This window comes from Miniopterus schreibersii (assembly GCF_964146895.1).
Source record: "Miniopterus schreibersii genome assembly, chromosome: 3".
NCBI lineage: Eukaryota > Metazoa > Chordata > Mammalia > Chiroptera > Miniopteridae > Miniopterus > Miniopterus schreibersii.
The window spans coordinates 12,406,684-12,434,575 of record NC_138103.1 but is presented as its reverse complement, the minus strand read 5'-3'; the positions used below and the strand labels follow the sequence as shown (position 1 = coordinate 12,434,575).

The 27,892-nt window shown below is 49.6% G+C and overlaps 1 protein-coding gene across 2 annotated transcripts in view; it reads left to right on the top strand.

Moving 5' to 3' along the window:
• The window catches only part of SRL (sarcalumenin), a 40,898-nt gene extending 13,480 nt beyond the window's left edge, over positions 1-27,418 (top strand). The window contains exons 2-7 of one of the 2 annotated variants that reach the window (XM_081132506.1): positions 12,087-13,064; positions 14,892-14,993; positions 16,064-16,159; positions 19,628-19,744; positions 20,862-21,095; positions 24,187-27,418. In XM_081132506.1, coding sequence (XP_080988632.1) covers positions 12,087-13,064; positions 14,892-14,993; positions 16,064-16,159; positions 19,628-19,744; positions 20,862-21,095; positions 24,187-24,998 — 2,339 coding nt within the window. In that variant the 3' untranslated portion in view covers positions 24,999-27,418. The remainder of the gene's footprint in view (positions 1-12,086; positions 13,065-14,891; positions 14,994-16,063; positions 16,160-19,627; positions 19,745-20,861; positions 21,096-24,186) is intronic. The other variant, XM_081132507.1, reaches the window with a different exon arrangement.
• Positions 27,419-27,892: the final 474 nt, after the last annotated feature.

Below are 27,892 nucleotides of genomic sequence, written 5' to 3'. Positions count from 1 at the left end.
AAATCAATGGAAAATATATCCTCAGATGAGGATTAACAAAAAAAATAATAATAAATTTTTTTTTTTTTAAAAAAGGGCAGACTCCTGAGGCCTCACTCATCCTGGGTGCAATTCCGAGGGTCTGTGGAAGGGACACAGGGATGGAAGATTTTAAACTAAGCTCCTCTGTGATCTTTTTGCACATAGCCTCAAGTGACACCTTGAGCCATACCTTCAGAAGGAATGTCCCAGGGCGGGAGGCTCCTCACTGTTAAGTGCTCTCAGGGTGTCCAGCAGATATTTCCTGTATATGGATATTTGTCAGGCACATGCTGGACACCCACGATCCCACTGGGGACAAGCCACGGCTGCTAGCCTCAGGGACCTTATTATTCATGGAGACACAGGTTAAAAGAAAGGCTGTCATATAGGGTGACAGATGCTGTGGGAATACAGAGCAGAAGCACCTCAGAACTGAGGGGTCAGGAGCAACCTCACTGGGAATGGGCCGAAAAGCTGAGATCTGAAGTGTGAGCCAGAATTAGCCAGGCCCAGGATGTGGGGGAAGAAGAACAAACTGTGTGTGGTTGACTCCCAAGGAGACTGACTGGAAATCCACACGGACTAAAAGGATTTCTAAAAGAATTCTGCAGGTGGTTGTCCTGTGAGTTCTGATGCTCAGAACGTTTTTAGGGACACAAAGAGGCATTGGTCCAACCTCTTGTCTTGAAGGAGATGCCGACCTAGAAGGGAAGCTAGGACACAGGCACACCCCGTGGAAGGTCACAGCCGCACAAGACAGGAGCTGTGTCATTTGGCTCAGTGTGGATGGTCACAGACACTGAGTCAGTTGATGTCAGCAAGGGGACTTGTGTGACCTGGAAGGGTGAGAACCGGAAGGCATCACAAAAGATGAGAGGGAACAGGTGAGGCTGGAGAAGCAGGAAGGCGTCCTAATGTAGGTGGTGGTGTGGGCCATTGGAAGACCTATTAATGGGTTGGATTGTGTCCCCCTAAAAGATATGCCTAAGTCCTAACCCCCAGAACCTCTGAATGTGACCTTATTGAAAATAGGGTTGTCACAGATATAGTGAGTTAATCTGCTGGTGTCCTTATATGAAAAGGAGAAGAGACATAGAACAGAGGCATAGGGAGAGAAGGCCATGTGTGATGGAGGCAGAGACTGGAGACATGCATCCACAAGCCAAGGACTGCTGGGAATGACCAGAAACTGGGAGAGGCAGCAGGGAGTCTCCCCTAGGGCCTTTTGGGGGAATTCGGCTCTGGCTCTATTGACACCTTGATTTTGGACTTGTGGTGCTCAGAACTGTGAGAGAAAATATTTTTATTGCTTTAAGCCACCAGGTTGTGATGCTTTGTTATTGCAGCCACAGGAAACTAATACACGGCCAGGCTCAGGCTTCTTTCTGTTCAGGGATTTGGGGCTCTTGTCTAGCTTGGTGGTGGGGGACCCTTTAGGCATGTGGCCTGCTGGAGTTCCTCAGATACAGCCTGACAGTGGCCTCATAGGGCCCTTGGCATTGACCAGGGAGGCTCACCCTGGGGACAGCAAGTGCAGAATGTACACATGCTCTGGCCCCACTCTCTGCCCTGCCCTTGGCTCTAACCGTCCTCTCCCCAGGGGAGCCCCGTGGGAACCAAGGAGTTGATGTCTGCCCTGGCCACCAGGCTGCCAAAAGGAAAGAAAGTTCCCAGGTATTATGAGCCTCAACTGGTTTCAGTATTGAAGAGATGAGGCAGAGAACCGAGGCCCTAGGTGATATGAAATCCACCCAAGAAGGAAGCTACTCTCAGTTTAGTTGCTTGTAATGATTCTCCCTCGAGGTGGGGATGTCCAGAGAGGGAGCCCTCAGGAGGGACAGGGCTCATTATACACCTAGAAACGGTTGATTGCATACCTGGGGTTCAAGGGTCTAGGCCACTTGGAAATACAAACTGGGAGCAAGTCTGCTTCTAAGGGAGACATGAGATTTCTAGAATGTTGCGTTATAGAGTGGCCTGGTTTTCTAGACGTCTTTGTCTGTGGCATTTCCCAAGCTCTGGAGTGATAACTGAGGGTAATGGATGGATTTGTTGGGAGGCTTTCAGAGGGTGTCCCGTTCACAGAGCAGCAGACAGGGAGGTAATCTTCCCTTCCTCCCATGACCGAGACTCTGGAAGGCTCTTCTGGTCCAGTCTTCCTGTGGCCTCTGCCATCCTCAATTCACATGCTAAGAGCTGATCTCACACAGCACTTAGGAACCAACTGTCCTTTGTCTCCTGGTGACGGAGACAGTGAGCCTCTCCTTGCATTCCTCTCCAGGTGACACCAGGAATACTGCAGACTAATGGCGAACGCAGGGCTGGCTTGGTGCAGCTGACCTCTGGGAATTTAAACCCCACCCCGGTTCTTCCCCAAATCTCTGCAGAAAGCTCTGTTCAGGGACCCAGCTTGACGTCAGGGCCCTCGGCAGGCACATACGGGAGGCCACAGTTTATAGGAACAATGTGGGGAATGGATGGGTGATCCCAGGAATGCTGGGTTCCAAGGATAGGGCAAGATGTGGGCATGAAGGATTAGAAATGTCAGGGAGAGAAGGAAGTCATGGCTGTTTGGAACCCTGCATAAAAGACCAGCGTGAAGGGTCTGGAGACCTTGTGTTTTTGTCTGGTTTTGCCCCCAGCTTGCTAGGTGGCTTCCAGCATGTTCTTTTCCCTCTCCGGGCCTCGGTCTCATCTATGAAATGGAAAAGTTGGTCTAGTTAATTTCTAAGTCTCCCTTCCCCCTAGTTCTAGAAGTCTCTACCAGAAAAATAACTATAAGGCTGAATTAAGTTCCGAGGTTTGGGGTCAGAATGTCTGGACCCAGCAGTGGAACCCCTCCATCGCGAATTCAGTGAGGCCCTCTGGGAGAGAAGGTGGAGAAAGACCTAGTGTCTTGGCGCCTGAACAGCAGTTTTTCTGGAAGGGTTTATGGATGGGATCACACAGGGCGGGATATTTGCTGTTGCTGTCCCAGCCTCTGCCCTTGGCTTGACCTTCTCTGAGCAGACTCTGGTCGTCTTGGCAGTTGGGGGTGAGATTTGCTAAGGACGCTACACCGCCAAGTGGGTGTGGGGGAGGCTTGGTGCTGCCCGGGGGAGGCCTGGGTGTTAGGTGCTTCCAAGCCATGAAAACCTTTGCTCTGATTTCAGCCGAGCAGGACAAGCAGGGCTCCACTTGAACGGGAGCTAGAGCCACTCTGGCTCCGTCTGTGGCACAGTCAATGCTCATTCTCTAGGCCCAAGTCAGTTCTGAAGGGTGTATTGTTTTGCTCCATGTGCTCACTTATCATAAGGACGTGAGGCCACATTGGCACCACGAGTGGCCTCTCTCTGGCTGTGTTGCCATTTCTGAGAGTAGTGAAGGGCCCTCAGTCGCTCTGCCTCCTGCCAGGGTCTCTCATCCATTCTCACAGACCTGCCCCAATGAGTGGGTCCATTTAGATGTCTCCCCGAGTATGCGTTTGCATTTGAGTGAAGTGCAGAGTCACCTCTCTTCAGTAGCCTGATGGAAGGGGCCTAGGAGGTAGAGGAGATAGGGAAAAATACGAGAGGCCTTAGAAGTTTCTGAGTGAGTCAGGGCTGACTGAAACTTGGAGTCAGTGACTGCAGGAGTTAACTCGGGGCTCAGCAGAACAAGATCTGAGCCTGGGAGTGTTGACAGCTAAGGTCCATTTCTGTCCCAGGACAGCTGGAACCTCATGCAGAGAACAGGGCTACCCCCATGGTGCCCACAGCTACTTGTCTGAGCTGCTTCTGGCTGGGAGAAGGGGAGACAGATCCCCAGACAAAAAGACGTCTCTTGGCCTACTAACTGACCCCCCAGAAGCAAGGGTCAAAGGAGTAGAGAGGGGAGCCAGCTCGGCTTCTGTCCAAAGCTGGTTCTGTTTTGGCCCACTCAGTGAACTTGGGATTTGGCCTGAACTCTTTGCTCTTCTAGGAAAGAATTATTATACCCGACATTTGTAGAATGCTTTTAAATATCACTTGCTGTTTAAAATACTCCAAAGGGATTGGCAAAGCAGGCACTATTATCTGCATTTTCTATGGGCGAGTGGAGTTGGGTATAGGAAGAGTGAAGGGCAACTCACGGTCACATTGCTGGTCAGTAAGACAGCAAAGAAGCAGGTCCCAGCTCTCCTGACTTCCGGCTGCATCCAGAGAGGCCAGTTTGGCTCTGTGATGCATGGCAAAGGAAAGTCCAAAGATGTGGTCCTGACCCAGGCTGGGAAGGTGTCAGGTCCATTTCCAAGCCTGAGAATCAAGCAGACTAACTCCAGCTTTCCCAGGTTGGGGACGAAGTCAGTCTGGTCTCATTGCTCCCTCTACCTGCCAAGCCCATGATGGCTCTGACTTGAGGTGTTAGAGACCAAACTTCTTTGGCTCCCAGTTGGGTCTCTCCCTGCCTGGTTCCCCAAAGTTAAACCATCAACCTCCCAGAGGTCATCCTCACAGGACCCAGGGAGATTCTGTTTCTTTGGGTGGGAGGTGGGAGAAAGCCAGCCAGCGGCCTCAGTTTGCCTCAGAATTTAGCTTGCATCTCTCCCTCCTTCCTTTTCTCTCCTGCCCAGCTCAGCTCCTCTGAATGTAGGAAGTATTGTCTAACAACTCCTGTGAGGATTTCTGTTCACTTCATGCTGATCTCCGGGAACACTGAGTGCTCCATTGGATGTCCCTTTAATAACTGAATCACACCGAGTGGTTAGGGCTTCATGTTTTGCTTCTTCCAAAGGTATTTGCCTTTTGAAAGCAATTTTCACGCGCAGTCATGAAGCCCCTGGGCATCAGTGACAAGCCTGTGTATATACAATGGTGGTGGGATTGTGGGCGCTTTCTTGGTACCTCCCAAACCAAGAATTCCCAGGAATTAAGGGTGGGACAGGGAGTGATCTGTCAATTCTCTGGGCTTTGTAGTTTACAATTCTCTTGAAGTCTTAAGCAGTCCTTTTAAAGGGAGTAGGAGAAGGTAGACTAAGGAGTCGCTGTACTTCTGAGGCTTACACACTCCCTCTTGTTTCTGGGGGGCAGTGCCCCATTGCCGGGAAAGCTCACAGGACTTAGAGTTGGTGGTGAGCTGGGTTCTAGAACCAGCCTGCTGGTAATTAACCTAGCTAGCCCTGTGTCTTTGGTACAATCGTTTATCAGGGTTTTAGGATTCTCGTCAGTGAAATCAAACTGGTTAGTCTGTGAGGTGATCCCTTTTGACTCCCAATCCCGTGGTTCTCTCTGATTGGTGCCTTTGTCATTGTATCCTATCCCCTGGGTGAATCATTTTTGGGCTTGAGTCCAGCCAGGGATAAGCTGACCTGGTGGTATTAGCCTTGCCTTTAGGAGCTTGGCCAGGCCAAAGGACCTTCTGAGAGTGGCTGCTTGCTCAGTGCACCTTCCTCCTCTTGTCTGGAGGAGAAGAGTTAAAGCTAACAGAATGGCGAGAGGGACGATTTCAGGGTCCTGGGAAGATGTGGGCAACCGTTGCTTCTTGAAAGTGCTTTCCTTCGAAGGTCCTTTTTGGCATTGGCATCTGCAAAGCTGTCTGAAGGCTCATCCAAGAAGTGAAAGAATAAGGGACCCTGAGTGGTGAGCATTTACTCTGTAAATAAAGTCAAGAAACAGTATGGTGCCAGAAGAGGCCACTGACCATATGCCCAGTCTAGGAGTGTTCAGGGATAAGATCTAGAACATGAGGGTTGGTCTGCTCGCTCCGGCTCTGTGAACACCGTTTCTGAAGTGCTGTCAGCTGCACTTGAGGCACAGCCGATGAGATGTCCAAGTGTGGGCAGAGGACAGCCTGGTGACAAATGTGGGGCTCCCTGGACGGCAAGACTAACTTCATGGGACAGATATGTCCTCGGGTAGAATTGGAAAGTGATCATCCCCCTGGGACTTTATTACTGATGACCCATTTGCACAATTGTATATGAAGAACGGTCAAAGGTACTTTACCTGTGTTTGACTTTGGACTTGATAGTTTCAGTTCAAATGGATGAGAAGTCATGTGGAAGACTAATCTTGGCAGATCCTTAGAAGTACATGCTAAGGAGACTTGGACAGATTGGAATTGAGTTTCTTTTTTTTTTTTAATTTTGTTTTCGTTTAAAATATTACAGATGTCCCTTTTTCTCCCCAATGACCTGTTCCACTCTGTCCCATCCCCCTCCCCAGTCCCTCTCCCCACCACTGTCCGTGTCCTTGGGTTATGCATACATGCCTATAAATTCTTTGGTTACTCTCTCCCTCTCCACCCACCCACCCTCCTCCATCCCTCTGACATTCGTCAGTCTCATCTATGCTTCCATGTCATTGAATCTATTCTGTTCATCAGTTTATTAAGTTCTTTAGCGTCCACGTATAAATGAGATCATGTGATGTTTGTCTTTCCCTGCCTGGCTTATTTCACTTAGCATAATTTTCTCCAGGTCCATCCATACTGTCCCAAAGGGTACGAGATTCTTCTTTACAGTTGCATAGTATTCCATGGTGTAAATGTCCCACAGCTTTTTTATCCACTCAGCTACTGATGGGCACTTGGGCTGTTTCCAGATCTTAGCTATTGTAAACTGCGCTGCTATGAACATAAAAGTACATATATTCTTTCTGATTAGTGTTTCAGAATACTTAGGATACATTCCTAGGAGTGGAATCACTGGGTCAAAAGGCAGCTCCATTTTTAATTTTTTGAGAAACCTCCATACTGTTTTCCATAGTGGTTGCACCAGTCTGCATTCCCACTAGCAGTGCACCAGGGCTCCCCTTTCTCCACACCCTCGCCAGCACATGTCATTTGTTGATTTGTTGATGGAGCCATTTTCACAGGTGTGAAGTGGTACCTCATTGTGGTTTTAATTTGCATCTCTCTGATGATTAGCAATGTCGAGCATTTTCTCATGTGTCTCTTGGTGGAATTGAGTTTATATCTGTTCCACCAAGGTGGAATAAATTCAGCACCTAGAGGTGGACTCAAACAGGTCAACAAAACTCTATTCTGAATAGACCTCACTTCTCCCGATCTCAAGACAAACTCTCTGACACTTGGTACTGAGGGTGACTCAGATTCATGGTTCTCAAATGTTGGTGTTTGTTAGAATTGCTTTGTGAAATACCAGATTCACACTGACCCACACCTAGAGACTGGGCATCTGTGCTTGGAAAGCTCTCGGGTCTCAGATGCCACCTCCACATGGGCCAGGGAGCTTTGTTTTATTTCTTGGCCTGTGTTCTAGTCCATTCCTGGAATGGCTTGTTGAACTAACAGCTTGACTCTCCTGTATCTGCATCCTCATTTCAAGAGAGGTTAATAATCCTTACTTTCTCTGGCTCAGAAGACTGCTAGGAAGATGAAAGAAGAAGAACATGAAATAACTTTGGAAAGCATGAAGTTCTATGTGAAGGCAAGATATCATCTAGCTCAGTGCCTGGCACATGTGGATTAAAGTGAAAAGATGCTATAAGGGGGAGGTTCGTTTGGATGTTGGAGAAAATCATCAAGAGGAGGCTAGAGGAATTTTAGGAAATAGGTGGGGGAGACAGGAGCAGTGGTTGTCATCCACCTACTCCTCCCTTAGGTGGCAAGACAGACAGACCCAAAGAGAGCTGTTGGGCAGGAAGTACAAAGTGGTTGACTGAACCCCAGCTCCTTCATTGTCTCTCACCCCGTAGTCACTTCCATGGACCCCTCTCCCTTTATAGGACATGGTTTGCAAACTACTTGGGAGCAGAAAGAACTATAGACTAAGAGCCGTGAATTTGGGCTTTGTGTCAACTCTACCCCTGACCTTGGGCAAGTCTCTAAAGCTCCCTGGCCAGACCTTCCTCCTCTACGGTTGGACCCACCAAGGCCTTTGGCAACTCCAGAGTTATCTGAGTCCATGTGAAAAGTACTTTGGAAGGAGTTAGAAGCTGGGAAAATAATCAGGTGTTTGGTTGGTAGAGGAGAAAGGAACTGAGTCTGGGGCTACTGCTGAGGCTATGGGTGGGGTGAGCAGCTGAGGCTGACCCCCAAAGAAAGGCTGATGGCAGAGAGGGTGTTGGGAGAGAAAGCAGAACTGGTATATGTTGTGCTATGTCCAGGGCACCAGCTTCTCAGGCACACAGGTCTTCCCATGGTCTCCAGGGCTGAGCTGGGGGCTTGCTATTCACGTACCCTGATGTAAGCACCTAGGCCTGTATGGGGCTGGGGCGGCGGCCTTGGCAGCTGCACATACAGTATGGTACTACATGTCCTGGGATAGACCAAGACTCATCTCACCAGGCTGTTAACCCACCCAGGGTATCCTGAGTCTTCTGTGCCCTCCCCCACCTTCTCCTTCCAGGGGCAATGGGGAGCTTCAGTGAGATGCTAGGGAGGTCAGGGAGGGAGGGAAGACACTGTGTTTGATTTTAAAGAATTGAACTGAGTTTAATCAGAGGTTCTTGAAGCTTCTGACTACCTCTCAGAGGAGAGATTGGGCCCAATGGCACAGCTGCATTCTGGGGGTCAAGCTCTGGGCCCAGTGGCACAGCTTGTTTCATTGAGAGACTTCGTGTCAGAGAAGTTATTTTTAGCCCCAGAAGGAAGGTCACTGGGCATGAAGCCATCACCCTTGGTCTTTTTCATTCCAAATTGCTTAGTAGAAGGTCAGGGCAGCTTGGCACTAAACCATAATCGCCAGGGAAGAAGAGGATGCAAATATGTATACACCGCATGTCTGACGCCTAGTCCTGCCTAGAAATGGAAATACAAAGAGCGTGAGGGTCATGGCAACCCCCAGGGTCTGAGGTCCTCCTTTCCGTTGGGACCGTATAGCCCTCTCACCCCCATCAGGATCAGAGGATGTTTTGAGAATATTAAAAATGCCATAGGTGGTTAGACCCATTCTGTTCTGCCCAATATCACCAACATCACTATCACTGTCACCCTCACCACCATCATCACCATCCCCACCATCATCACCACCACCACCACCATCATCACCACCATCACCATCATCACCACTACCACCATCACCACCATCACCATCATCACCACCATCACCACCACCACCATCATCACCACCACCACCACCGTCATCATCATCACCACCACCATCATCACCACCACCACCACCACCGTCATCATCATCACCACCACCACCACCATCACCACCACCACCACCGTCATCATCATCACCACCACCACCACCATCACCACCACCACCATCATCACCACCATCACCATCATCACCACCACCACCACCATCATCACCACCATCACCATCATCACCATCACCACCACCACCATCATCACCACCACCACCACCATCATCACCACCACCACCATCATAATCATTACCACCACCACCACCATCATCATCACCACCACCACCATCATCATCACCACCACCACCATCATAATCATTACCACCACCACCACCATCATCATCACCACCACCACCATCATCATCATCATCATCATAGGTAGGGGGCAACAGGGACCTGTGGAAAGGGCTTTATTCCCCAGAGGAGAAACCTTAATGACTGCTGTTGGTCACATGCCATGCCCCAGGTGACCCACCCAATTTGGGAGCCCCCAGCACACACATGAGTGGGGGAGAGGCTGGGAGCAGAAGCCTTAGGGTCAGGATTATTTGGCTGAGCAGTGGTTTGCAGCTTTGGCTGCATGTTAGGACTACCCAAGAATTTTTCTGATAAAGTGCTGATGCTCGGGACATATTAACTCAGAACCTTTGAGCAGGGGGAGAGGAATGGGACCAAGAATCTGAAGATTACAGTGCTGAGAACACTTGTTTAGAGGCAGTTTTATCAGATGGTGTAGACCAGAGCTTCTCAAACTGTAATGTGAGAACGGATTGTTAAAATGCACATTCTGGTTCAGTGGGTCTGGGTTGGGACCTGAGAGTTGGCATCTCTACCAGGCTCCCTGGGTGGTGCTGATGCTTAGAATGCAACCCTCTGAGCAGGCAGGTGTAGAACTCCCTCCAGGGCCAGGCAATCTCTTCTGCAACTCTGGAGTTAAATGGCCTCAGCCAGTTGCTTGCTGTGTAATGTTGGGCAAGGCATTCATTGTCTCTGATTCCAGTCCTCTCATCTGTAAAGTGGGGGTAAGAATAAGACTCGTTTTATGGAAGCAAGTAAGACTTAGTAAGTTGACTAAGATCAAGTAAATTAATGTTTTGTATACAAAGTGCTTAAGCACTGCCTGGCACGCTGAATAGTTGTACAAATGTATCTCATTTGATATATATCTTGCTGCTCAGAGAATTTTCAGTCTCCTTGGGTTAAACCAAGTTCCTGCCATAGATTTTTTTTCCAGAGGGTGGTGGTGGTGGGGAAGATATGCATATGAAGGAATCAGGACATATAGGTGTTCAGGTGGTAACAAAAGAAAATTTTAATGAGTGACTTTCAGCCCTTCCTAAAGGGACTACGAATTCTTATTGGACTCGAATCCCACCTCTTCATGGCATTTTTCCTGGGTCAGGCAGAGTCCCAGCCCTGGACTCTGGAGTGTGAGTCTGGAGAGAAGGTGCAAGCAGGGAGGGGCGAGACTTCTGTGGGCAGGGGCATCCCTGGGCTTCCCTCCATACACTTTGGCACGGAAGGCATGGACAAGGAGTGGGCAGTTCTGGGCTCTAGTCACCCACTAGCCAGACATCTGGTATCTTGGGCAAGTCCAAGTCTTTCTCTGGACCTTCAGCTCTGAAATGTGGCTGACAGTAATGAGGACGGTTTGGAGGTGGTCACATGTGTGAAAGTGCTCAGGGAAGTGTTATATCAACATATATGGGGCTTCTTTATAAGAAAGGTGCCCAAACTTCCCATTCTTCTGAATTTGATAGGTTGCATCTATGGGGGACTAATGAGAAAATATTTGTTCTTGGTCCCTGGAGGCTACCCAAGCTTTCAGGGCACAAGGTGTGTGGGTACCCCAAGGCAGAAGGGATACCCCAAGAGCTGGCTTTTCTTTGTTGAGGCAGAGATGGGAAGACCAGGCTGTGGACTGAGAAAGGGGGGGTATCTGTACTCAGCAGAGAGGAGGGAGGCTGTTTCATCAGAAAGAATCCTTGAGAGTCAAGGGAGCCCGGGGACTGCCTTAGCTACCCCAGGGCAGGGCCCTGTGATTCCTCATCCCCATGAGCCAGCAGTGTTCCCCCACCGCAGATCTCGTTAAACAGGCCTCAGTCTGGTTGGGAGGGGGCAGAAGGGATAGGCTCAACCGTCACTCCTGACCCCATTTTCCAAATAAATGAAACTTGTCCCTTGACAGAGGTCTCAGCATAGGCCAAGCCCCTACTTTGCTCTCTCCTGCTTGGTTCTCCCTGGGCCTTTAGCTTCCTGGTAAAGCTCTCAGCCTTTAGAAGGGGATACCCTCAGAAGAGGTTGGCTGAGGCCACTGGGAAGCCCTGGCCCTTCTAGTTTTGGATATCTTTTTCTCCTCAGGCCACGTCCCCTCTAATCTAAGGTAGCAAGGCCAGCAAATGCCTGCCTTTAAGGGGACAGAGTTGGATGTGTGACTTAATAAGGCTGAGAGCCACAAGTAATCCCCTAAGTACTCTGCCGTGTAACCTAAGATGATCTGGCCTGCACCCACCTGTTTGCACTCCTTTGCTGATAGCAGTATAAAAAGCACGCTGGTTAATGACTCTAGGAACTGACAGAGGCATCTGTCCTATCTTGGAAAGATCTCCTGGTGAGCCAGGCTGCACGTGCCTTCGTGCCTGCTGCAAGGTTGAGGAAGGACTGTAAGGGCTCACCCAGTTTCCATCCCTACATAGTCATCGGGACCCAGAGGGAGGCTCAGTCAGGGTCAGAGGAAGAGCTGGGGGGGGGGTGTCATCCACGGAATCCTGCAGTGACAGTGGGTCTGTAACTCCCCCAGCCACGGCCTCTATGGCTGGGAGGGGGGCAGAGTAACACCCCCCCCCCTGTTTGCTGCACAGGGCAGCTGCGAACACCAGGGAGGGAGGTGCCCCTGATACCAGGTCCACACCTCACTCCCGGAAGACAGGAGCTAGGTTGAGTTAGACTCTTTTGAGAAGCAAAGTGAGTGCCAACCCTGTGAAACTGACCAATCGTGTTCTAATCATTTAGAACTGCAAGTTTCTGCTTCGGGTGGCACAGAAGATGTTGGCAATTTGTTGGAGAATCATTTCTCTGCTGGAGATGCAAGTCTAGAGGAGAAGGAAAGGGCGCTTTATGCAGAGGCGGCCCCTCGAGAGAAGAACCTGCTCCTTCACTCCCCAGATGGCAGGGAGGCTGAGAGCTCGGAGAAGACTGCCACAGGGGCCTCCACCGCTGCCCCCAGCCCAGGCTCTGACCCTGAAGCCAGCCTTTCCAATGCCTCAGCCTCAGCTCCCCCCGGGGACCCTGTGGAGCTACCAGGAGCAAGCGCCCTCCCTCCAGAAGGGGAGGGGGGAACTGGGGAAGAAGGGAGGCCAGAGCTCAGTGCGAGAGAGGGCCCAGCAGAGGAGGCGGAAGGACAGGCCGGGAGTGGCGTGGTCACTGAGGAAGCCAAGGAGGCCCTAGGGGACAACCCTGCGCAGGGAGCAGCTGCGGGTGCTGCAGAGCCTGAAGGCACAGGGGCCTCTCCTGTGGTGGTAGAGACAGCAGGGGAGGGCATCCCAGGGCCTGATCAAGGGCCAGAAGGGCAGGATGGAGCCACGGACGTGGACACAAAAGCCAGGGAGGGGCCTGAGGACCAGGGGGACCCCAGCCCAACTGTAGAGGCAGGGGGCGCCCAGGAGGACCGCCCCCTGGAGGGCCAGGCACCAGGGATGTTGGAGGAGGACCTGGAAGCTGCGCCCTCCCAGGAAGAGGGTGGTGGCCTCAGCAGAGGCAAGGAAGGAGGACTTCCATCCCAAGAAGAATCGGAAGAGGACAGCGGCTCTGGGGCTAGTTCAGAGGAAGCGGGGGATACCTCCGAGGAAGCGGGGGGACCCCAGGAAGCAGCAGGAACCCCAAGCCATGGGGACGAGAGGGCCCAGCTGAGCTCGGAGGAACGGAATCCAGGGCCCGAGGGGGCCGAGGCCCCGGAGGCCAAGGCAGAGGAGCCCGTGGAGGGGCCTCAGGGTAGGGGACCCCAGAATTGCTCCGGCACTTGGGCAGCTGCATTCTTCCTGGAAGCCTTGTATGTAGTGGGACAGGCAGGGACAGGGTGGGGCGGGAGAGCCCCAGCCAGCCCGGGTTTGCGGGGTGGAGGCTGGGTCCAGGTTTCCTGGCCCAGGGGGTGCCTTCTGCTGCTTATGAGCCGCTCCTTCCCAGTTTGAAGAGACTCAGTGAGATGCCATGCCATGGAGGGCCCAGAGCAACCTGGTCACTTCTGAGTTAGGCCCTTGGGAGCCTGCCCTTTAGGATCCCTGATAGAGTTTAACACCTACCAGGCCTTAGCCTGGAGAACAAGGGATATGGTGGCAGAATCTGAGAACCTGTGTGGGCTGGTGGAGAGATGTACAGGTGGGGGAGTAGGTTGGCAACCCACCCTCCTGGGGACCACATCAGTGGGCTAACACATGGGGCCTCCCCTTGAAGACTAGGCCATGTCAGGTGGGGTGAACTGGGCTAGGGTAAGGATTGCAATAAGAATTCTTAGGCTGGCTGTGACACTGATGTCCCACAGATGTCCACCTGGAGCAGCAGCAGCTGCCATCTCAGGACCTGGGGGATAGGAAAGGGGGAGGGCAGGGCCAAAGTCATTGGGTGACACTGGGAATGTATTGAATCCTCGGCATGGCCAGGATATCGATGGCCGCGTCCACTGAGGACGCTGGCCTGGACCGAGAGCTAGGCTTTTAGGATGGAGGAACTGAGGTCGATCTTCACCCTCCAGTGTGACTTCCCCACTGTTTCCCTGCAGAATTCAGTTTCCATACCTCTCATCAGCTACTCGCATCCGCTATAGGACCCTGGCAGTCAGCCAGCCCCCCAGTCTTCCCTGTCCTGGCACTGGGCAGGGCTGCCTGGGTCCTGAGATGCTCCACAAGACACATCGATTCTCTGCGTCCATTCCTGGTGGAATCAGTCTCCCTGTGCCCCACAGGCCCAAGTCCATCCCACTTCTAATTACTTAAAATCCTCTGTGCAGCCAGTTGGGTAGAAACGGCCTCCTGGGGACCTGCAGGCAGCTGTGGGCATCTCTTGCTTGGTCAGAGCAACAGTTTAACCCTCTTCACCCAGAGGCTTCTCTTGCTCATGCTTCACGGCAGCCTTGTAGGCCTGATCACATGCTCATTTGATCAGGTCAGTTTGCTGAGAGCCCCACCCTGGCTCCAGTACCCCCAGGACGAAATGCAGACTCCTGCGGTCCTCCAAGACCACGCGTGGCCAGCCCCTGCAGAGCTCTCCCGCACCACGGCACCCCCCCCCCCAGGCCCAGCCACGCTTCCTGCTAAGCCACTTCTGTCTCCTGTCCCTATCGTGACCTAGTAAACTCCTCACACAATGGATCTCAGTTCATGGGTGGCCCCTCTGGGAAGTTTGCTGACACCCCCCCCCAAGACTTCCTAGGCACACTTCTTAGGCCCTCATAGCTTCTGGAATCTTCCTGTCCCTGGCCACATTACCATTTATAATTATTTCATTAATTTCTAGATTATTTCTCCCCTTGCCCGACAGACTGTGTCTGTTTCAGGCGCCTCCGTGTTTCCCACATGACGCGCGGTGCTCAGCACGTCACAGGGGCTCGATCAGTATTTGTTGAATACATAAAATGGACCATGGAGCTTCACAGAAGTTGAGTTGGGGTTTTCAAAGTCCCTCCTAGAGACAGAACTCCATTCAGTTGAGCTTGGCGAGCCCTGTGCCAGCACTTCCTCGAGGCCTGCCTCTGTCCGCGTCTAGAGGCTTAGAGCCCAGCTGGCTCTTAGCTTTCCTAACCCTGCTCTCTGCTTCCCTCCCCAGAAGAGGCAGAGGATGTGAGTGAAGAAGCCCCACTGAGGGACCGCTCCCACATCGAGAAAACTCTGATGCTGGACGAAGACAAGCCAGCCGATGATTACTCTGGTAACCAGAGGAGGAAGGAGCTGGGCCTGGGGCTGGGGTTGGGAGAGCCTTGGGGGCTAGGACTCTGAGGCCAGTGGACACTCCGGGGAGGAAAGGCCCGGAGGGAGGGGGCTTCATGGAGGAGGTTCTGCAAGCAGCGTCCAAGGCCTGCGGGTTCTGGATTGGCAGGGAGGAGGGAAGGCAATACAAGCAGAGGGACCAGCAAAAGGGCAGAAGACAAATCCCAGTGCTGGGTCTGGGGGTGGGGCCAGCTTCCAAACCGTGACCAGGAGGGGTGTTAATAGAGTTAATCACATTTGCTTTGATTTTTTACAGTTTACAGAGCCCTTTCATGCCTGATATTTCATTTCACCCTCATAATAATCCAAAGCCTTCAGCGAAGCTTACTGTCTCCTCTTAGTTGAGTTAGTGCAAGCTCAGAGCAATGCAGAACTTTGCTAAGGTGAACGAACACCTAGAGAGGGGCCATGCAAGGTGTGGGCTCTGACCCTCAGGCCCTCTTCCCCTCTGTGCCTCACACCCTGCTGCACAACCTCGGAGCTCCCAGCCTGGCCCCTGTGAGTCACTTATCCCTGGAGTCATGCTTTTCCTAAGAAGAAGCCTGGGCTGTCTGCATCTGCCCTGGGGCACCAGGGATTGTGACTAGGGGCTAGGGTGGCATTCTGCGGGTCTGCTTAGTGCCATACCTCCTTGCCCTCTGAGCCTAAGGTAAACACAACAGAGGTGGGGGCAGAGAGAAGGAGGTGGGGTTCTTCTCTGCCACAGAAAGTGGTGCCTCAGGGCACACTACTGTTGAGGGACGGAGGAGAGGGTTAGATTAAAAAAATAGCTCAGGAGGCTTTAGGGGATGGGGAGGGAATGCCTCAGGTTTAAAGATTTCTCAGGGTTGGGATGTAGACCAACTCTCTCCTTGAATGCTAATATACGAACAGTTGTTGGGCTGTAGATGGTCCCTGCTCCCCACTAGGCAGGGCTGGAGCTGCCTGGGAAGTGACCTGGTCCACAGCAGTCAGCAGTCTGGAGTGTGCCCTTCCTGATGTTCCCCCTCCTTCAACCTTCTCTGTCCCCAGCGGTACTGCAGCGGCTTCGAAAGATCTACCATTCGTCCATCAAGCCCCTGGAGCAGTCTTACAAATACAACGAACTTCGGCAGCATGAGATCACAGGTACAGCTCGCATCCCAGTGTTGGGCCTGTTCCTCCAACCTGTCCACGCTCCCGATGCCCACGAGGTTCCCGAGGTCTGTGTGTGGTGGGCTCGAGGACACTGGAGCTGAGCTCTCCTAAGTTCTTGGAGACCTCAGTCATGTGACTCATCCTTTCACTGCTAGTATATCCCATAATTTGCACAGGGTTTTCCGGAGAGCGTTTCATTTGTAAGCACTCATGCTTCAGGAGTGCAGTTTTGGTTTCCAAGGGTAGTGATGCCAGCTTCTACTGTCACGTGCTCAAGGGCCCACCAAGCTCCCTATTCACTCATTGATCATTTCTGAAGTCCCCTGACTGGCCTGGAATCCTTCCCCCCTCCTGGTTGATTTCCCTCAGGTCTGGATTCCTTAAAAATTGATTTTAAAAATAATAAAATATGGTATACTTGTTGCCACCACCCCCACAAACCCAAATTTAAATAGTGTAAAATAGTACACATGGAAAAATAACCCCCCTTTCTTGATTCTCAACTCCTCGAATTCCACTCCTGAGACTGTCATTGTCACAGTTCCTCGTGCACGTCGCTCCTCTGTGCACATGAGCCTCCACAAGCGCGTCTTTCCCTGTTTGTTTTGTGAGATGGGGTCACATCACAGAATTCTGGGTGTGCAGCTCCTTTTGCCTTTCTCATCCTTGTGTGGATGCGCTGCACTAGGAAACCGCCACCCTGCTGATGGAAAATTGGGTGTTTGCCATCTTCCATTTTTTAAAATATTACAAGCACTGCTATGATTGTTACATATTTCATGCAACTATATTTGCACGATAAATTTTTAGAAGTGGGACACTGGAAATTAAACATTTTTATAGTTGTTGCCAAATTGCCTTAGGTTGTACCAATTTGTACCCACAATGACAGGATGTGAGAGCTCTTATTCCCCCACAGAGATGTCTTTTTAAAGTGCTAATCATCTTTGAAAGCTTTAATAATGGCACCTACTTGTTGTTTGAATGGTGAGTGCTATTACACATCTTCCTGTGTTAATTGGCTACTTCTGTATTATCTCATGGGATGCTCTTGATGGTTGTAAAGTGGGTAGGCTATTAGAGGGCCTACCTTGTTCCTGCTTTCCAGAGGAGGGACCAGATGTCCAGAAAATGCCGGGCTCCCCAGGATCACATAGCTGGAATTTGGGGCCGTAGCTCTCTCCTTCTCCGAGAGAATGCCCTGTCTCACTATTATCTCTAGTGCTTCTTGCAAGCCTAAGAGCCAACGACCGTCTTTGGCTTCACAGAGAAAGTGCGGGTGTTGGTGTGAGGTCTCAGTCTCCCAGTTGCTCTCCTGCCCTCCAATCTTGCCTTCTCCGGCAGCCCTCAGAGCTGGCAGTTTGGCCGGGTGGCTGTGGGCTGCCCCAGGAATAGTGTGCTCTGCAGGGAGGGCATCCTGACTCCTGAGCTCACTTTCCAGGCTTGGCTCCTCTGCCCTCCTCTCCCACCAGTGCTGGGACTCCTCTGTGCCCTTGGGCAGTGCATAACCTCTGCTCCTCGGTGTCTCGCTTGCAGCCTTCTGTATGTGCCAGTAACGCCCCCTGCTGCAGAGGGCTGAAACAGCTTCCGGGGAAGGCCCTGGTAGGGGTTGGCCTCAGCTGCCCACTGAGTGTTCGGTTCCCCTTGGCGTCCTTGGCCTGGGTCAGGGTAAAATAGATTTTTTGTAGGATCTTAGTGTTATCACTGGGGATTCCTGCCACCCCCCACCCTGTCCCTGAGCCAGGGGTTGATACACACAGAGATGCCAGCAACTCATGGGGTAGGGCCATGGTGTTGCTTTCAGGCAATATCTATGTGCCTGCCACTTACAAGATACCATCTTGGTCTTCTAGGACTTGGTTTCACCTTACAGAAAACCGGTGCATCAAGAAGTGAGGTGCAGCCCTGGCCGTGTGGCTCAGTTAGTTGGAGCATCGTTCTGAGCACCAAAAGGTTGCAGATTCCCCTCTGGTCAGGGCACATACCTAGGTTGCGGGTTCCATCCCCTGTCAGGTGCCTATGGGGAGGCGACGGAATGATGTTTCTCTCTCTCTCTCTAAAAATCAATGGCAGTATATCCTCGAGTGAGGATTTAAAAAAGCAGCAGCAGCAGCAGCAAGGTGCAGAAAAAGAATATAATACTCCTCCTCTTTCTATAAAAAAAAGATGGGGACTATGCTGTCTGCTAGTGTTGCTTATATATGCATGGAAACATCTGAAAGAATATGTAGGGGGCGTTATGGTCTGGGCAGACTGGGGACAGGGATGTGAGACTTCTCACTTGTGTACCGTTTTATACTTTGATTTATTTTTTTCAAAATCTTCACCCGAGGACATGCTTAGTGAGAGAAAGGGGAGGGGGAGAGAGAGAGAAACATCAATGTGAGAGAGAAATATTGCCTTCCACATGTGCCCTCACAAGGGATCGAACCTTCAACTTTTCAGTGCACAGGACGGTGCTCAACCAATTGAGCCACTCCAGCTGGCCGTAATACTTTGGTTTTTGAACCAGTAAATTAAATAAATTAAAACAGAAAAAAAATAAATGGAGTGCCTGCTGTTTTGAGGCCTATCTACTTGCCAAGCTCAGGGAGACAAAGAAGTTCAGAGAATTTTAGGCACTAAATTATGCAAGGTTGACCCTATGTGGTTCAGAGAAGGGTTGAAGGAGCTAGGACCTGAAAGCCAGCACCAGGGTGCCTAATCCCATGTCAAAAGTCTCTCCCCCTCCCCTTCCCACTCCCTGGTTTTGAAAGCACTGGAGAATTCTGCTTTTTCTTCTAGGGACCCCAACTGGAGTGGCCCGTGCAGAGTGTTCTCTCCAACGTCGGACACAGGGCCCAAGAACCCAAGAATTGCCTAGTCAGTGCTTGGTCTTGGGACCTGGCAAATATGTCATGGACTTTGGAGGCTAATATTTGAGATTGGCCCTAGAGCCCAGGGTTGGGCTGAGTCTGAGATGGGATTTCAAGAGGTGCAGCTAGGGGAGGGAAGCTGGGGATAGGCAACGTCAGAATCCAGGTCGCCTAAGATTGTATAAGCCTCTCTCATGCCCTTTCTCCTGCTACCAATCCAGACAGCAGAGTTTTCACCACTCGCCACGTGGCAGCTCTCTGCTCTCCTTTTATGAACCCTTCTCTCCCAGATCTAAACAGGAAGGGCTCATTCAGAGTAAGCTCTGCATCAGTGTCTGTTGACCTTCACTTACTGCCTCCTTCTGGTGCTAGTGTGCCAACCATCTGGGCAAGGCCCAAACGGTATCTTCTGATGTCTTTTAACTGGGTGATTGCACTTATGGAGCAAGAGATGTGCCACCGATTGCTACATGCTGTCTGGTCCAATGTAGAATTCCACAACCCAATTAGGTGGACTGTGTGGGATACAGCGTGAAGAACTGTGTTGCTTCTGTAGTGAGAAACTTGTTAGTTCACTGCTACCTCTAACTTCTGCTGCCTACAGATGGAGAAATCACATCCAAGCCAATGGTACTGTTCCTGGGACCTTGGAGCGTTGGCAAATCCACCATGATAAACTACCTCCTCGGGTTGGAAGACACTCGCTACCAGCTTTATACAGGTGAGAGTGAGACTTTCTTGTGTGATTCTTGGTATTTCAATGTCATATGTAGAATCACTATGAAAAAAAATCAATAAATCAATAATATATATTCATATATCTTCAGTATGTTAATGAAAATCACATGCAAGAAACCAGCAGCTACACTTATGTTGGTAGCAGCATAATTGACAACACACAACCCAAATATCCATCAATGTATGAATGGATAAACAAAACACGGTCCATCCATATAGTGAAATATTATCCAGCCTTAACAAGTAATACATTTCTGATACATACTACCACGTGGGTGAATGTTGGGGACATTATGCTAAGTGAAATAAACCATTTAAAAAATATATATCTTTATTGATTTCAGAGAGAGGACAGGAGAGGGAGAGAGAGAGAGAGAAACATCAGTGATGAGAGTCATTGATTGAGCCGCAACCCTGTCATGTGCCCTGACCAGAAATCGAACCCGGATCGCCTGGATCCTAGGTCGATGCTCAACCGCTGAGCCATGCCCGGCCGGGCAATAAACCATTTTTAAAGTGTTTTTATTGATTTTAGAGACAGAAGGAGGGAGAGAGAGAGAGAAACATCTATGTGAGAGAAAACATCAATCAGTTGCCTCCCTGACTGGGGATTGAACCCATGACCTTAAAGTGCATGGGATGACACACTCTAACCAACTGGGCAACACCAGCCAGAGAAAAATAAACCAATTTGTCACATGGTTCCACTTATTTGAGGTGCCTAGAGTCATCAAATTCATAGAGACAGAAAACAGAATGTTTATTGCCAGGGCTGGGAAGGTAAGAATGGGGACTTAGCGTTTAAGGGATACAGTTCAGTTTGGGGTGATGAAAAAGTTCTGGAGATGGACGGTGGTCATGGGTGAATGTGAATATACTTAATGCTATTGAACTGTACATGTGAAATGGTTAAAATGGTAAATTTCATGTTATATATATCATCACAGTTAAAAAAAAAAGAGGTCACTAGCTTAGCGAACATAGTATCCGATTCTTGCAGCAAACCCTCCCTGAAATACCTCGCTTACCCGCCTTCGTTACAGTAGGTCTCTTCCCCAGAGACGACTGTGTTCCTACTAACCTTGTGCCTACGTGCGCAGGTGCTGAGCCTACCACCTCTGAGTTCACGGTCCTCATGCATGGGCCCAAGCTAAAAACCATCGAGGGTATTGTCATGGCTGCTGACAGCACCCGGTCCTTCTCACCCCTCGAGAAGTTTGGACAGAATTTCCTGGAAAAGCTGATTGGCATCGAGGTTCCCCACAAACTTCTAGAGCGGGTCACTTTTGTGGATACCCCAGGCATCATCGAGAACCGCAAGCAGCAAGAAAGAGGTAATTTAGCACTCATTTCTGACATAGGGTGAGATCTGTCTTAGAAAACTGTTTTCGACAGTGAGTGATAGGCAGGCAGGGGAGAGAAATGTGGCCAGCATTGGCCAACACCAGGGGATGTGTTCTCTGCTTCCAGCCCCTTCTTGTTGTCACTATGGTGCCACTTAGGTGTGGAGCACCTTGTCCTTTTACCTCCCCAACGACTGATCTGGTTTGGAGGTGATCATTATTTTCCCAAGAGGAAGCTGACCTTTTCTGTAAGTAGCTCCTCAAGGTCCACACTGGGGCTGAGCTGTCTTTAGGATACCAGGTTGTCCTGGCTGATCAAGGGCCTGGACTAATTGGATCTCAGTCTAGGTATACTTAACCTCTGGCTAACCTGGGGCTGGGTTGAACCTGACCTTTAATTCTTCCTGCTTTACCAGGCCTGCTTGAACATAAGCTTGTATTAAAAGCCCTACTTGCCTTCAGGTGACAGGGGAGTGCCACTTTGGGCCTAGCAGGCACTAGGCGGTAACAAAGGCCACTGAGTATCGCCCGTGACTCAGGGTTATCTGCAGAGATGAGTCATAACAGGGCATTTGTAGGATATACAACCAGATGATAGACCTCAGTTTATGACTATCACTCCCATTTTGCTTATAACTGGACCCTGTTTTATGACTAGTAATAATATTATCACTAATAATTATAATAGTAAATTAACCTTTATTGTACTCCTAGCATATATCAGATAATTTTATGCTTTATTGGTTGATTGTTGTAAAAAATTCCCAAGACATGTATTCTAGTCTCCTCATACTGGAAATAAGATTTTGAAGAAATGAAAATATATTGAGCACCTACCATGTGACTGGCAGTTTTAGTTAGGTGCTTTCCTATATTTGTAGCAACAAAGGAATCTTTATATCAACTTAGGCTTCATAGTTCTTGTCATTTTGTAGCCAAAACGCTAGAACTTAGAAGCATTTACTATTCAGCTGGCCAGTGACAAAGCCCCAATTCTAGCCCGGGTCTTATGCCAAGTTCCCATTTTTTCCCCTAAATGATGGATCCACTCTCGTCTTTTTAATTTTTATTAAAATTAAAATATTTTCTACTACAGTTGACATACAATATGATACTAGTTTCAGGTGTACAACATAGTGATTAGACATTTATATAACATGAAGTGATCACTCCCATGAATCTAGTACCGATAAATCCTTTTTCACATCCTTCTAATTCCCCGATTTCTTTTTTTTCAAACATTGGAGAGTTTCATTTTTTTTTTTTAAACTCCCAACCCTGAAACTTTTTTTATTCCAACATAAGATTTTCGAAACTTTTAAGTATTTATTGCTTTGTCCAGAGCACATTACCTTTATGAGGCCCAGCTCTGCATATAGGTGAGAAACATACGGTACAAAAATAATTCTACCCAGACAATGACTCAGGGTCAGTATCCCAAATGCTTCTGTGAGCTACACCTCTCACGGGGCATAGGGCAGCTGCCCTGGGAAGGCAGAAATACAGTGGCCTGAGCTTCCAGAGTTCCCAGTGACATGGCGGCACTTTAAGATCTGGCTATCAGCGCAGCTTATCAGAAATCTAGCATCTATTAAGTGCCTGCCATGGCCTGACATTCTTATATTGAAACCAGCTGAAAACCCTGTCAAGACAGGTGTTTTTCTATGAGAGAACTGAGGGTCAGGGAGCCTTTAGAACCTGCGCTCATTCCACCTGGCCAGCCCTACAAATGAACCCAGTGGAGGCTCTGCATTTGAGGGCTGAAGGGAAATGTAATTATTTATAAGGAATTTGGTTACAAGCTTTAGACTGTCCCTAAAGAGTCAGGGTTTTGAATCCAGGGCCCAGAGAGCCTAGAACTGAGCAGCAGGATTAAGTAAATGGGTGGCAGGGAAGCAGGTGCTGGTCAGGCTTCTGGGCTTCCCTTTAAGAAATGAAGGTATTTGGAAGATTAGGGTCCATCCTTTAAAAAAGGAGGATAGGGGGATAGGCAGCTGAGAAACCTTTTCTAATAACTCAGAAAAGGATAGATGTAGTCAAGCCATGGATGGGATCAGCCAGTGGAAAGAACTGGCAACAATACACAGGGCTCCAAACTGGAAGCAGGTTTAAGATCTCTTTAACCGCTTCAACATGAGTCCTCAACTATCTCCAGCAGTTAAGAAAAGAGAGAAACTGCCCTCACTGGCCTCAGGACCTTAAGCAGCCAAGTGTTTCTCTCAGGGCCTATTCCCTCACCTGTAAAATGAGAGGTTGAGCTAAGACATCTAGAACCTTTCTGGCTCTCAGGCTTGTGCCTTTGTGGCTAAATTTGTAGTGCTTTCCTAGAGTAGAAAGGACTCAGATGGGACTGGGTTCTTCAGTCCCTCCTTTTTTGGCCAGTCAGATCAACCCCAGAGAAGATGGCCCTCAGACGTTGAGCTCTTAGCCTAACAAAGCCTTTGTTGACACTGAGGAGGTTGGTTATCCTGAATGGGCCAGGCCTCACATGCTTAGCATGTTAATTGTTCCTCCTCTGACTGGCCATTCATGTGGGAATCACAAAGACCTGGACTCATCTTTAACGAGAGTTTCATTTAAAAAAAATATTTTTTATTGATTTTAGAAAGAGAGGAAGGGAGGAAAGATAGAAACATTGATCTGCTGCCTCCTGCACACCCCCTACTGAGGATGGAGCCAACAACCCAGGCCTGTGCCCTGACTGGGCATCGAACTGGTGGCCTCTTGGTTCATAGGTTGATGCTCAGCCACTGAGCCACACCGGCTGGGCATTCCCTGACTTATTTCCTTCAATATCTACACCACTGCCAGAGATCTTTTTAGACAGTAGGAAAATTTCCATTTCAAAACAGCATTTTGCTTCCCTGGAGCCTTGGATTCCACTTAGAGTAAAGTGAGATCAGGTTGAAAGTTGACAATGGGCAGGAGATATGCAATGAATTGTTTAAAAGTCTTCAGAAGGCTAGAAAATCCTTAACGCTGTTATTTCCTTCAACCTGTGGAATGGTTTGGTTCTAGCAAGAGGCTTGAGGGGCTCGGGCTAATGCTTGCACAGCCTGACTTCTCACTCCCTCTCCCAAAGGTTACCCCTTCAACGATGTGTGCCAATGGTTCATTGACAGAGCCGACCTCATCTTTGTCGTCTTTGACCCAACCAAGCTGGACGTTGGCCTGGAGCTGGAGATGCTGTTTCGCCAGCTGAAGGGGCGTGAATCCCAGATAAGGATCATCCTGAACAAGGCCGACAACCTGGCCACGCAGATGCTCATGCGGGTCTACGGGGCTCTCTTCTGGAGCTTGGCCCCGCTCATCAATGTCACTGAGCCCCCAAGGGTCTATGTCAGCTCCTTCTGGCCACAAGACTACAAGCCTGAGACCCACCGGGACCTGTTTCTCAAGGAAGAGATCTCCCTCCTGGAAGACCTGAACCAGGTGATCGAGAACAGGCTGGAGAACAAGATTGCCTTCATCCGCCAGCACGCCATCCGGGTTCGCATCCATGCCCTCTTGGTCGACCGCTATCTGCAGACATACAAAGACAAAATGACCTTCTTCAGTGACGGAGAGCTGGTCTTTAAGGACATTGTGGAAGATCCTGATAAATTCTATATTTTCAAGACCATCCTGGCAAAGACCAATGTCAGCAAATTTGACCTTCCCAACCGCGAGGCTTATAAGGACTTCTTTGGGATCAACCCCATTTCCAGTTTCAAGCTCCTGTCCCAGCAGTGCTCCTACATGGGGGGCTGCTTTCTGGAGAAGATTGAGCGGGCCATCACCCATGAGCTCCCCGGCCTCCTGGGAAGCCTGGGGCTGGGGAAGAATCCGGGTGCTCTCAACTGTGACAAAACAGGGTGTGGTGAAACCCCAAAGAATCGCTATAAGAAACACTAGGTTGCTGTGTGGCTGTTCTCGGGTTCCTGTTGGTGAATGAGCTTGTGTCCTAACTGTCTGAGAAGTCCTGGTTTATTAGCCCTTTGAGCCACACTGGCAAGAATCATTACACATTGGAGATTTGGGAGTAAATTGAGGCCAGTGGTGGGGGAAGGTGTGGATCGAGGAAGGAGAGTGGAAACTGTGAATTATAGTGTGCTTGTCTCATTGCTTCAATTAGGGGGCCTGATTGAGACAAGTCAGGCCATACCTGCTTTTCCGGGTCCTTTCTTGAAGGGACAGAGAGCAGCTAAATTCTAGTGTATACTGAATTTATGAGCATTAAATAAGCTAAAAGCAGCTGAAATCCCCTTTCCCCCTATAAGCTGGGAAAAGAGAAGACTTGAGTTCTGTAGGGCTGCCCAGGTCCATTGTGGCTGCCTTCCACACAGTCTTCTGTCTGCCTCAGCTGTCTCCTAAACCTGGATTGACTTCAACAGGGGACAATCTCGTGGGCCTGAATCAACCTGGGTTTCGAGCCTACCCCCAGGCTGTCTTCCCTGTTTCCTCAAGGGATGGGAGGGATGGTTTAGGATACTGGAACAGTGAGAACAGGTGTCCCCAGGCTAAGAGAAGCATTGCCTCCCCCATGCCCTTTCTCTGACGTGGTGTTCTAAGCCAGCTGGGAAGTAGAGTCCCTTTATTGGCCCCAAGAGGAGGGTCAGATAATTCACTGGAAGTGACTTCAGTGAAAGTACTGGAAGGGCTCAGAGGGTTAATTGGTTTGCAGTGTGTCTTTGTTTATTGCATGTCTTGGAAAACTCGGACCCCAAAGTCATTGGGTTTCAGAGGGGACAAAGGAGATCTTGTTCTTTTTCACTGGGGACTTCTCTGGGCAGCCCACCTCTTCCAAATTTAAGAGGAGGCTGTTTTCACAACTCTGTGGAGACACTCAGCAGAAGAGCCGTTCCTTCCTGGTTTTCATCACCATGCCTTTTTCTTTCCCTTCTTCTCCATTCCCTGATGTGCCAACACTCCAAACTCACAGGAGTCAGAACCGGCACCAGCCATCAGTGTCAGTGGCAACTAAGGCTTACCCTTTAGTTTCCCACTTGAACTTGATGCTGATACCCACTGGACGCACCGCAGGAAAGCCTGGGCCTTCAAATACCGATAAGTGTGGCTATGTGTGTATTATGTTGTCCAAGAGAGATTAGGGAGGTAATAGATGCCAGAGGGTGTAGCGAAAGAGCCTGCTGCGAGAGTCCTGCCTGGCTGGTGTGCCACCCAGGAGGACAGCGAGGGACAGAGGATAGGGGAAGGACCCTGGAGGGAAGAAGCCATTTGACAAAAAGTGGGTGAGTGAACAGTCTGTACAAATCCTGGAGACCTGGCCCAGGGCTGCCCTGAGGGGCTCCTGCCTAGTGAGCCAGCCTCTCTTGGGAGCTTTACCAGGAGGCATGGGTCAGGACCTGCCAGCACCAGGAAGTCATCCTGGTGCAGAGGGAAAGCGAAGATGAAGGCAGAGGGAGAGGCTCTAAGGATTAGGCAGTGGAAGTAGATTGGCAATCAGATTAGGTCCATGCAGAGAACTGCGACTTCGGAATTCCTGTTTCTCAGAATTAGTAGCACTCCTGTGCGGCTGCAACAGAGGCTGCTGCTTTTGGCTTTGTGGAGGACCTGGAACCTCCCACAAGACAGCCAGAGGCCCCACAGCCTCCAGGACATTGTTTCTAAGGACAGAACCAACCAGAGAAGAAAAAGGGTCTTCTAGAGGTATCCAAGGAGCCTGGTAACGGCCTGACGAGCTGCTTTTCTTCTCATCAAGAACCAACCCTTGCCTCATCCCTGTCATGTGCTCTCTCTCGAGTCTGCCCCCCACCTTGCTCCTTAAAGCCCCTTCACGCCCTTGAGCTCCTCTTGGCATATCTGTGTTTCTCAATGCAGTAGGGGAAGGAAAATGTGCAGAACTATATGGGCATTGTCATAGCTGCTGTCATCATTGCTTTGGGGAAGAAGGAAATGAGGTTAATACATTCATACAGTATTTATATTTTTAGGGGGGTACCATTGTTAGTGTGATCCCCCCTTTTTCTTTTCTCCACCAATTTTCCTTTTCTTACTCCTGCTCCTCTATTCACTGCTTAACTTACCTTTTCTCTAATTGCCTGCAGGCTTGTCCATCAGTCAGCTTGGACTTTAAGAACTGTTTTGTGCCCCACTCTGTGGAGGTGGATTTTAAGCAGAATTCTGACTTTTTTGGGGTGGGTGGGTTGAGAGCTGGGGGAAATTTAGGATCTAGAGATCCCTCAAGAGGAGTATCTGTAAGTATTTGTGCCTGAACAGTTGCTGTTTCTCTCCAAAATGGAACCTTTCCAGTGTTCTTTCCATTCTGATTTCATCAGGTAGAAAGTCTCAATAAAGTTCCAATCTCTCTTTAACACCTTGTACTTTGATTGTATCCAACCAGTTCAATCTCTTTATCTTCTTTTATATCTAGTAGTGTACTGATTTTTAAAAAATGTTTTTATTGATTTCAGAGAGAGGAAGAGAGAGAGAGATAGAAACATCAATGATGAGAGAGAGTCATTGATCATCTGCCTTCTGCATGCCCCCTACTGGGGATCGAGCCCACAACCTGGTCATGTGCCCTGACCGGGAATCGAACCATGACCTGGTTCATAGGTTGACGCTCAATCACTGATCCATGCCGGCCAAGCTAGAGTGTACTGATTTTTATTTTTTCTTTACTTATTTTATTTTTAAATTTTTAATATTTTTAATATATTTTTTATTTTTATTTTTAAAATAGATCTTTATTGATTTCACAGAGAGGAAAGGAGAGGGAGAGAGAGAAACATCAATGATGAGAGAGTCATCATTGATTGGCTGCCTCCTGCACACCCCCGACTGAG